We start from the raw sequence: 12,007 nt of genomic DNA on the forward strand, positions 1-12,007 counted from the left end.
GAAGATGCATTCTGCGTCTTCAAAATTCCCCGAAGTCGGCACCGTGCTATCTGTAATCTAACTCTAAACAAACTGTAAGTTATACTGGTTAAAAGTAGGCCTACCTGAGAGTGATTTTTTTTCCCACGTTTTGAGGTAGATTTTGGGGAAGGTGTTTGTGAAGAAGGAATTAATCGCCTGTTCCAAATAGCCGCCTAGTCTCTAATACGCGCCGGGTCTCTTACGTGATTGAGACAAATAATCGCCCGGGCTATTATTTAGTATTTTACGGTAGATAGATAGATAGATAGAATTAATTTTTTTCTGATTTATAGATGGATAAGTATTTGTTTTTTCTGATTCATAGATAGATAGATAGATAGATATTTGTTTTTTTTATTCATAGATAGATACAGTGGTGCTTGAAAGTTTGTGAACCCTTTAGAATTTTCTATATTTCTGCATAAATATGACCAGATAGATAGATAGACAGATAAAGTATTTTTCTTTTTCTGATAGATAGATTAATAGACAAGTATTTGTTTTTTATGATTCATAGACGGATGGATGGATGGCTAGATAGATGGATGGATGGCTAGATAGATGGATGGTTCGATGGAGAGATGGATGGAGATATGGATGGATGTGCACGTGAGGCTGAAGTTGAGGTCACGTGTTTGTGCCCTCAGGAGGCTGGATGTAAAGCGCTGCAGCGCGACCAGCTCAAACTAGATTTCCAAAACAAAGAGTAGCGGAGGAGGAGCTGCACTTGCTCGGAAAGCAGTTTACACACACGCGCGCGCACGCACACACGCGCAATCTGGTGAAGGAGCTCTCCCACAGCAGCAAGGCAAGTAGCTTTATTCTCTCATCATCACATTAGTGCGTCTCTAATATCACCTCCTCTACTGTCATCTGCAGTCTGTAGTGTAGCAGCTGCACTTTTCTTCTCTTTGTGTTCACACTGATTTCAAACTGCTCTCTCTCTCCTTATTGCTTATATAATTCATCTATAGCTTACACTAATGTCTAATGTAATGGAGCAGACACGCCTTGGTATATTTTTGTCTTAGATTTTAGAAGGGAACTCTTATGGCACATTAAATAGGTATGGGAATAGGGTTGGGATGATGCTGTGCTCTTAAAGATTCATCTCTGATAAATTTATTACAGTGTACTGACAGAGTGTTGATTGGTTAATAAGTAACTGGCACTGGGCATTTAAACCTGACACTGTTATCAGCTGTCCTACTTGATGCCATTATGCAGCATTTTTGCTGGTTATTAGATGAAACATGGCACCGCTGCCCACTGTTTTTTCACTGTCTGATGGAGACGTTGCCCTCAGGAGTGCCAGTTCAGTTTTTGGTGCCAGCTTCACTGACCCACTTTTCAAACTCATTACAAACCAGTCTGCTTCCTCCTCGGGTGTTTTTTCCTTCAGCCATCAGCTATTACTGGGACAAAGTTACAGAAGATGGACAAGGAGCCTCAGAGATGATAAGAGCTTGCTTTATGGGAACGCACTCCACAATGAATCCATGCTATATGAGCAAAAGTTTGTGGACACATGACCACCATGGTCATATGTGCTCCTTCCCCAAACATGCATGCGCACAGCTGTATAGAATATCTTTGTAAACTGTAGAATTACAATTTCTCTTCATTGGAACTGAGAGGCTCAAACATGTTCCCACATGACAGTGCAACTGTGTACAAAGCAAGCTCCATGAAGACATGGAGGTCTCCATGTGGAAGAACTCCTGCACAGAGCCCTGACCTCAATCCCCACTGAACAACTTTTGGGATGAATTGGGAGACCGGCTGAACCCCAGGCCTCCTCACCCAACATCAGCGCCTGACCTCGCTAATGCTCTCACGGCTGGATGAACACAAATCCTCACTCCAAAATCAAGGGGAAATCCTTCCCAAAAGACTGAAGCTTATTATAAGAGCAAAGGGGAATAAATCTGGAATGGGATATTCAATAAGCACATATGGGTGTGATGGTAGGGGTCCACAAACTTTTAGCCACACAATGCAGCTAGTGTTACCAGATTGGGCTGTTTTCCAGTTTTAAAATGCATTTTCAACATTGGATGGGTATGGTTTACTTTGGATATAATTAAGTTACAATTCAGGCAGGTTTTCACCACTGATGGGGATGGAAACAATCAAATCCAATCTGGCAACCTGTGAATCCCAAAGCCTCAGGCCTGCAGTTCTCCACAGGCGGCTAGCGTCCCGTCGCTCCTCCACAGAGCTGTTTTTGTCCTCCGATGCAAATAAGCTTACATTCAGTGAGCTTGCCGAGAGACACTGCATGGGATCTGTGCTCTGGCTCTTTTGGGGGGAAAAAAGAAGAGAGGAAGAAAAACAGGCGAGAGCCGCCTTTTGTTTGGAGGCACTGAATCGGGCTGCTCTCTCTCAATCCAGCATGGAGGCCTTTAAGAGCACCCCTCTGTTCCCACAAAAAGCCCCCTACATTTATGAAGCCGGGAGAAAATGCCAGTGAAAGGAGGACAGCATTAATGGAGGGATGGGGTAATGAAAAGGACAAGTGATGTGTTTGTGCTTTCCGGGAGGAGAGAGCAGAAAAATATAGAAAGGCACTTAAATGGACTCATGCACAGTGGAGTCTTGGTATGATGTTATTAGCTACTGGGGCTTGAAGTCGAATGCTTTGTAGAAAAGAAACATTCACCATGAGGTCTCTTTATTGCCATGGTTTGCTTGGATTCCCTTATTTTGCTTGCTTTTTCATGTTTAACATGAAAGCCTTTCCTTGTATTTCCCCAGTGATGGATGTGTACATTGAGAGTTTTTCTTTTCATGCCAAATGGATCAGTGCTTTGTGCACTATGTCTAGATTAGTGCTTTATTAGCCAGATGGTCATAATTAATCTTCTTAAAGGAAGGATGAGGAAACACGAAACATCCAAACCATATTTCCTCAGATTTTTTCATATTTCATTGTCCAAAAATTATCCTTTTTTCTCTAACATCACTAAGTGCTAAATAAGATGGCTGTGAAAAAACCCCCACCTCCCATAGAAACACAGAACAAGAAAGTAAAGTTGCCTTTAGAAACTGTAATATACTGTAAAACTATTGCAGGAAAATAATCAGCGAGGCTATTATTTCCATTTCTTTTTATAAGTCTGATAAATCACAGAATGCGTGTGATCATGTAATTTGTGATTATTTTATTGGACCCTGCTGTGGGTAGTGAAGGTCTGATTACTCGCTGCTACCCAGAAGGACGTCACGTGCATCATTTGTAATTTGCTTGTCACGAACAGCGCACGAAACCGCACCTCCTCCATCTTTGCATTCATTTACACAGGAAGGAACTACAGCAAGAAGAACTGTGCAAATAGGAAAATAATGATAATGATGCAAATGTTAATGGTGGTTCACATAAAATTTTCCACTAGCCTCATCATTTGGTTGTGCTGTGCACGTTTGAACAGCTACAGTGGAAAATTAAACCAGTACTGGATCCCTTAATCCAGGGGTTTGGTCTAGAATTACTCTTAATATAAAGCAGATGTTGGTGGAAAATGTTGACGTTCGAGCCAGATCACGTCTTCATGGGTGGTTGGCACGAAACAAACTGGAACTGACTATGAGTGGAGCAGTGTGGGATCAGTTTCACGATGGAGTATCTTTCAACTCTGAAATACTTGTGGCATTATTATTGCCTTTATTCCAGTTTTACAAATAGAAAATAAATATTTATTGAGATGAAACATACTGTTAAAAATTTATAGGCCAGTGATCATAATTTAAACCATGGGGTACGATAGGTTTACCTTACCCTGGAAACATTCATAATACTTTCACTGCAGTACTAATACAACATTTGCGCAAAGTATTCTGCGTGATAAAATAATAAGCATGCAGAGTTGATATATTAGGAGTTTATGAGCTTTTTTAAATAAAGAAATGCCCAGATTGAAGATATTCATATTTCCACCCATCTCCATTCTCAGCTTTGGACGTGTAGCCAATTCCGACCTGCTGCATGATGAGTGCCATTTGGGAGTGTGAAGACTGACACAAACACAGCACTGGCTATTAAAAAAAAAAAAATGTTGCTCATGCAGTGCCATAAAGCAGCTTAAAGCACATGCAGGAAAGTGCTAACTCTATACCTGAGCCACCAGATGCCTGTGATTAGCTCATTTTACTGATTGATTCAGGAGAGAGGAAGGATATTTTTATCCCCCCTGACTGAAAGGCCCGAAGGGGGATTATGTCGTGGCGATGTCCATCCATCCATCCCAGGAAGCTTCTGAAATCAACTCCTCTCACAATTTATGGAGGAATTTCACCAAACTTGCCAAAAGGCTTTGTTATATGTCAGTAGTACTCATATTGTAATTTTGTTCAATTCGGTCATGTTTTACCAGAGTTGTGGCCCTTGATTAACAACCTTGTACTTTCACAATTTCATAAGGTGTGCTTGCCTTCTGATATCAACTCCTCTCACAATTCTCAGATGAATTTCTTGAAGCTTGGCAAAAGGCCTTGTTATGTATAGGTAATCGTATGGGGCCAAGTAAAATTAAGGATTAATTTCACGAGTGATTTCGAAGTTTTGAAAATTGCCCGAGTCAAGACGCAATGAGGGCAATTTCAAAACTTTGAAATCATGAGGGTCGGCACGGTGGTGTAGTGGTTAGCACTGTCGCCTCACAGCAAGAAGGTCCAGGTTCGAGCCCCGTGGCCGGCGAGGGCCTTTCTGTGTGGAGTTTGCATGTTCTCCCCGTGTTCGCGTGGGTTTCCTCCGGGTGCTCCGGTTTCCCCCACAGTCCAAAGACATGCAGGTTAGGTTAACTGGTGACTCTAAATTGAGCGTAGGTGTGAATGTGAGTGCGAATAGTTGTCTGTGTCTATGTGTCAGCCCTGTGATGACCTGGCGACTTGTCCAGGGTGTACCCCGCCTTTCACTCATAGTCAGCTGGGATAGGCTCCAGCTTGCCTGCGACCCTGTAGAAGGATAAAGCGGCTAGAGATAATGAGATGAGAATGAGATGAGATGAAATCACGAGTGAAATTGATCCTTAATTTTACAAGGAACCATACGATTACTTGTTAGGGCCAAATTCATACTTCGGAAGCCATTCAAGTTCACAACATTTGTCATTGACGTTTTCTGAACCAGTCAGGGCTCAAGACTATCTTGAACGTTTGAATCAGTTTCTAAAGCATCTTTCATCATGAGAGAAAAAAACTGCGATAGCACCTTGTCTAACTCACAGCATTCATATGCCACTAGAGAGTCGTTCATTTGTCTTTCTGCGGCCCATTTCTTAAACATGGAAAGCCAAAAATTCGTACTTTTTTTCATTTTCACTTGCAGCTTTCAATTGGTTTATCATTTCTTTGTCAAATATAGTGAAACACAGCATTGCAGAGTCAGCCATTTTGTTGATAAAATTTGCTAATTTTTGTAACCGTAACCAAGCAACGAACTAGCCAATAGCATTTCAGAAATACGGCCCCGTGTTAAGGAAAAAAAGCCCTCCTTGATTGACCAATCAGAATTGAGTAATTTGGCCCCATGTATTATAAATGAATGTAATACACATATTGCGATTTAAGTTTGTTTGTGAAAATTTTACCAGAGTTTTGACCCTTGATTAAATAACTTGTACTTTGACAATTTCATGATGGTGGACGTTCTTCTGAAATCAACTCCTCTCACAGTTTGTGGATGAATTTCACCAAACTTGGCAAAAGGCTTTGTTATATGACAGTTATACGCATATTGAAATTTCATTTAATGTGGGAAAATTTTACCAGAGTTATGCCCTTGATTATTAAACTTGTACTTTGGCAATTTCAACAAGGTGTGCTTGCTTTCTGAAATCAACTTCCCTCACAATTTTTGGAGGAATTTCATGTAATTGGCAAAAAGTTTTTTATCCCCCGCTGGCCAAAAGGCCCGAAGGGGGATTATGTCGTGGCGACATCCGTCCCGGGAAGGGTACTCCCCTTCTGAAATCAACTCCTCTCACAATTTTTGGAGGAATTTCATGAAACTTGACAGGATTCTTTGTTATATGTCGGTAATATGCATATTGCAGTTTCGTTCAATTCAGTCACATTTTACCAGAGTTATGGCTCAGTTGCCAGTGGGGGATATTGTGCTCTCGGAGGACTCTTGTTCCAAGAGAGCAAGACACCACCAAACAATATTTTTCCTTAAAACAAGCAAGACAGACGAACCTTTTAAAAAGTGTTCAGAAAATAGCTTATTGACCGAGTTGGCAATTATCATGAGGTTATCATTTGTGTGATTTCACGAGCAACTTTGCTTAATTGTCATTACTGACTAGAGACCTTCCATAGTTATCTGTTCACTAGCTTACTTTCTAAACATGCGTAAATTGTTGTGTAAACACAGAGTACAAGTGTATCAGATAACTGCAAAAATACAATTTTGGCAATAATTATTCAAGGGCATTTACGTAATACTGAGTCATGAGTCAGTCAGTAATTCAATTTCTTAAAATAACCAGAACAAAACATAAAACATGAGACAGCCACATAGCAAAGCAGCCTGGCATAAAATTCACTGGTTTTGTGCTTGTTTGCATGTGTAAGTGAATAATTAGATGATGAAATAACAGCTCTGATCAATAAAATGGCTAATAACTGAAAAGCATTTGGTCTATTGGACATTTGAGAATTAATTTATCACCACCACAGTAAAACAGTCGAAGTAGAGAACAGATTCAGGGAAACATCGCATGCCACAAGTCAGTAAGCTCAGCTTGGAAAGCTTCCCTGAACAAAGCTGTCCAGAATTACAAAATGGTGGCTGTTTATATTCACGTCCAGAGATTTCTTACTCCTGACTGCTGAACCACACAGTACCTCTGGCTTTAATAAATCAAAATTTTCACAACAGTTGTTTTGGCAATATTATGGGTGCCATAAACAGTAGGGTGCATCAGTTGCCCTCACTTTCATAAAATCTGATGCATTTTTGTTTGGGTGTTCCTTTTCACCAATAAAGACATCCTGTAAAATTTTTTGGCCATATTCAAAATTCTAATGATGGCACCATGAGGTTCATTTTTTTGCCAAAAAACGCTTATTTTATGTTTTCGCGTAAGGTTTGAATCAAAATGTTGGACTCCATTTATTGATTTCTTGTGACCCAGAGATCATGTTAAGAACCTTTGCAAGGGATTGAGAAGCATTAATGTGATTCAGAATACATTTGTATTGTTTAAAAGTAGTTGAACAATGATTCAATGAAGAGCTAAAACTCAAACTGTGCTTGATAATATATTTAGAATATTTACTAAAAATGTGTATCTAAGATATTTGGTATACTCTATAAGGTGCCATAATGTTTCATGAAAAGTGATCGAAATTTTGTCATAAAAGTCATAAAATAACAGCTTTTTCCATAACTTTGAGCTCCTGGTGCCACCATTAAACTTTTGAATTGTGTCAAAATATTTCACCCAGTGTGTTTTCTTACCAAAAGGAACATAAAAACAAAAATGCATCATGATCAGAGGAACTTTTCATTTTTAGGGGGCAACTGATGCACCCTAATAAACAGCCCAAATGTACGTATCTGCATTTCGTTGCCTTGCATCTGTGACATGTGCAATGACAAAGTTGAATCTAATCTAATCTAAAAACTGCATTCATTTGTTGACTCTGAAGATTGCTTGTAAGTAAACTCTACTAACCAATTCCAGAAAAGGAGGCGGGATTTGTCAGAAGATTGGGGTACGAAATGACACTTTCCATCGCTAGGCACTAGATGTATTGGGGTGATAATTAAATGAGAGACAGAACTTGGAAGTGTCTCTGACATCAGTACATGAGAATTGGCATCTCTGCATTTTGTTGTTTGGTTTGTGCAACTCAACAAACCTCTACAACACTCTGGTGCATCTTTATCACAAAGTACAAGCAGATTTACTTAACCTTTCATCATTTGCTGTCCTTAGGATGAGGGGTGTATTCTCAGTAACGATCATGCTGCTCATGACTTTGACCATTGCTGTGGAAGCCATAAAGACAAAAGGTGAGCTTCTTTTGCAGATTCAAACACCAATCAAACATATCGGTCACTTTAGTTTTTTGACATTAATGCCAATGATATGGATACTTTGTATTATTCTAACCGCATTCACTGGATGTAAGCAATCGCGTGCTCTGGTTGGCTACTCTACTACAAGGTAGAGGTCTGCGCGGGTCGGATTTTTCAGTCCCGCTCCCGCCCGCATTGTGCAGTCCCACTCCCGCCCGCGCCCACAAAAAAATTATGATTTTCAGTCCCGCTCCTGCGCGCGCCTGCCATATTTTGTCCCGCTCCCGCCCACAAATCCCGCATGATGCAGACGTTCGCGTTATTTCTCAGGAAAGTTATTGTCTTGACACAGCGTGATGGTGCCCCGCCCCCTACTTTGAGCGGATTTGAGCATAAATATCTACAGCTCAAGTTTGTTATTATTTACCTTGCTTCTGAATTCAGCATGTAGTGTCTCTAATAATAATAATAATAATAAGTGCTATCAAGCGATTAAAATATTTAATCGTGAACCGCACATTTTTATCATATGAGAAACCATTGTAATTCTCTGATCAGCATAAAAAAGTGAATGGGCTTGCTTTGTACCAATGGTGGTTTTTTTTTTATTTATTGCAAAGCAGAGCTAGTAAGAAAAGTGAATTGATTTACTGCTTGAGTTAGTCTACAACTTTAATCAGAGAGACAGGTTACACAGTGACGGTAGGCTTGACTCAATGCTATCCCAGAAATCCTTCCTGTAATATGCAAATTTGGCCACCTCTGATTGTACAGCCAAATTTGCATATTACAGGAAGGATTTCTGGGATAGCATTGAGTCAAGCCTACCGTCACTGTGTAACCTGTCTCTCAGATTAGAGTTGTAGACTAACTCAAGCAGTAAATCACTTCACTCATGGTTCTCTTGCTAGTTGGGTGTGAACTGCGAGTCATTAGAGTGATCAAAGGATTTCCCGTTAGGGTGATCATGGTAAGTTTAAGATGCTATTCCTCACTCAATCTGGCAATCTGACTCTCTCTGCAAATTTAGGCATCTTAAAATGTTTTTATTAATGCCAAATAAAATATCCAGCACAAATTATATATGATAGACATAAATTAATAGGTTATAAATTTTATTTTAAACACATTTTTAGTTAGCGGGACTGCAGCTTATCACCTCTCCTGCCCGCGCCGCGTATGTGCACTCCCGCTCCTGCCCGCGCCGCGTATGTGCACTCCCGCTCCCGCATGTGCACTCCCGCTCCCGCCCGTGTGCATATGTGCACTTCCGGTCCCGCCCGCGCGCGCAATGAGCTTTCAAAATTTGTCCCGCGCCGCACTGCTTTGCGGCGGGTCCCGCGAGTCCCACGGGACTCCTGCGGGAGTGCAGGGCTCTACTACGAGGATATCAGCTCATATACCATGAGTAGAGAAAAACAAAATGGCAGTGTGTGTTGCTGAATTAACCGAGGACGAAATAAAAACTCTACTGAAAACCCTAAAACATACAAAAAAAAAAAGCAACAAAATAAGGAATAAAAGTATATGATGGGAAGAACGTATATTTTTTTATTTTTCAAGAATTATGACGACAGCATTTTTCACAAATTGATACTGTCGTTTTGCCGGTTTGTTTACATTCTAAGTAGAAATTATTTTGTCGGATGTTATGTATAAAAGTTTTTATTTATTGAATTTGAAAAAAAGGGAGGCACAGTGGTGTAGTGGTTAGCACGGTCGCCTCACAGCAAGAAGGTTCTGGGTTCGACCCCCGTGGCCAGCAAGGGCCTTTCTGTGTGGAGTTTGCATGTTCTCCCCGTGTCTGTGTGGGTTTCCTCCGGGTGCTCTGGTTTCCCCCACAGTCCAAAGACATGCAGGTTAGGCTAATTGGTGGCTCTAAATTGACCGTAGGTGTGAATGTGAGCGTGAATTGTTGGTTGTCTGTGTTTATGTGTCAGCCCTGTGATGACCTGACGACTTGTCCAGGGTGTACCACGCCTCTCGCCCATAGTCAGCTGGGATAGGCTCCAGCTTGCCCGCGACCCTGCACAGGATAAGCAGCTATGGATGGAATTTGCTAAAAATAAAAATGCTCTGTTTCTCAAAATCCAGTGAATGTGGATAGAACAAAACAGTTATTTCACTCAATCTCGTTGTACATGGCTTACAGCCAACTCGGCACTAGGCAACTCATCAGCTGTCAGCTCATGTACGACTCGATTTCGTGGAATAAATTAAATATTTGATATTTATATTCCCACAGACAAAGGGAAGGACATGAAAGTAGAGAGTGACTGCTCTGACTGGCTATATGGGAGATGTGTGCCCAACAACGGAGACTGTGGCGTAGGTGTTCGTGAGGCCACCTGCAATGAGCTCACCAGGAAACACAAGTGTAAAGTGCCATGCAACTGGAAGAAAGACTTTGGAGGTATATGCTTAGGAAATGTTTAAAATAGTAAAAGTTTATCTCAGGATGTTCCACTGAACACATTTTTATTGCTCTTTAGCTGATTGCAAGTACAAGTTTGGCCGTTGGGGGGAGTGTGAGGCAGGCACTCGAAGCAGGACTGGTGTCCTGAGGAAAGCGCTGTTCAAAGCTGACTGCCAGGAGACCATTAAGGTGACCAAACCTTGCAATCCAAAAATACCCAAACCTAAGGGTGGTGAGAAGAAGGCAAAGAAAGGGAAGGAAAATTAAGTAATCCAGTGTGACAACCTTTTCCCAGCCTTTAACTGGAATGGCGCTTAATCTGCAATGAGGGGGAAAAAAATTGTCACTCTATCTATATTTGATTCTGTCTTATGTTGGTACAATTGTGATTGTTTCCGTTGTCATATTTTTAAATACATTCTGTAGGAAGCTGATAACTGTAATTTACTTTACATTTATAAATAGAGAAACACAGAAAACCGTGATTTACTAAAGATGCATGTCAGTATGGACATTTATTATTATTATTATTTTTGGCCCTTGAAAATTTGATTAGTAGAGATATGATTTAACACAGTGATCAACTGGATCCATATTTGTACATGTCAAATAAAATAAAAGCCTTCAATTTTTAGTACACTTGCAATAGTAGACGAGTTGCGTATCTATGCTTATCAATGTTTCTAGATTTGTAATCAATGTACAATCAACATCACTAACGGATTCCACTTCAGGTCTATGAATAAATAAGAAAAGTTGGGTTTTTTTTTTCAATGTCATTCTCTTTTGCATTTTTTCCCCACACAAATACATACAGGCTGCAGAATTAACCGTCACGTTCTTTGTACACATTTTTCAAATGAATAGTCAGTATTGCATGTACTTTTTGCAAACTGCCTCCTTTTTCCTAACCTCATGACTTTACTCACCTGACTTCTGGAAACTCTGTGCGGAACTACAGATGAAGAGGAAAATTGATAGTTGCAGTACAATTCGCTCTGGCACTACTGTTTGTGAAATCAGTAGTTGGTCTTTGGTTCTCAAGTGAGAATGTAGAACATGATCTCTGTGCGGTGTCTTTCAATCAAACTAGAGAGATGAGGAAGGGTTTGCAGGTTGTGGATTCAGTGTGTGCTGCCGGGTGGTTTGTCTTCATACAAGTAAACAGCCACCTCAAACTGTAAACACAATCAATTTTTGTCATCTTATCCGTATGTAAGCAACACAAGAATGATTTAAATCCTCTATGAAAATAAGCAAAAATGAATAGTAACATTCAATAAATGCTACTTTGAACTTCAACAAATGGGGACAATGTAGTTTCATTTTTTTAGATTTTCATGTAATTCATTTTATTACCTACAGAACAAAATGATCAGCACTCCAGTGATAAATGTTTGATGGCGCCTCCAGCCACACCCCAGAGTTTCATCCTGTAACATTTGCCAAAACGTGGGGTTATTATCTTAATGGAAAGTCTATTTTATTGAACCTCCTGGCAGAGACAACCAGGTTGTGGCCTGAAATATCCTGGTATGTTGCAG

General features: G+C 40.4%; 1 protein-coding gene across 1 annotated transcript; it reads left to right on the forward strand.

Moving 5' to 3' along the window:
- Nucleotides 1-727: 727 nt before the first annotated feature.
- Nucleotides 728-11,743, forward strand: mdkb (midkine b). Its single transcript, XM_060914512.1, has 4 exons — nucleotides 728-829; nucleotides 7,965-8,041; nucleotides 10,293-10,460; nucleotides 10,540-11,743. The coding sequence occupies exons 2-4, from the start codon at nucleotides 7,966-7,968 to the stop codon at nucleotides 10,728-10,730; spliced, it is 435 nt and encodes a 144-aa protein (XP_060770495.1). The 5' UTR covers nucleotides 728-829; nucleotide 7,965; the 3' UTR covers nucleotides 10,731-11,743.
- The last annotated feature ends 264 nt before the right edge of the window (nucleotides 11,744-12,007 follow it).

This window comes from Neoarius graeffei, chromosome 2 (assembly GCF_027579695.1).
Source record: "Neoarius graeffei isolate fNeoGra1 chromosome 2, fNeoGra1.pri, whole genome shotgun sequence".
Lineage (NCBI taxonomy): Eukaryota > Metazoa > Chordata > Actinopteri > Siluriformes > Ariidae > Neoarius > Neoarius graeffei.

Bases quoted from the DNA above. Each gene is read 5' to 3' on its own strand.
- mdkb (XM_060914512.1), top strand. From the start codon at position 7,966: ATGAGGGGTGTATTCTCAGTAACGATCATGCTGCTCATGACTTTGACC. The intron at 8,042-10,292 runs GTGAGCTTCTTT...ATATTCCCACAG, and splicing joins GGAAGCCATAAAGACAAAAG to ACAAAGGGAAGGACATGAAA. The intron at 10,461-10,539 runs GTATATGCTTAG...ATTGCTCTTTAG, and splicing joins CTGGAAGAAAGACTTTGGAG to CTGATTGCAAGTACAAGTTT.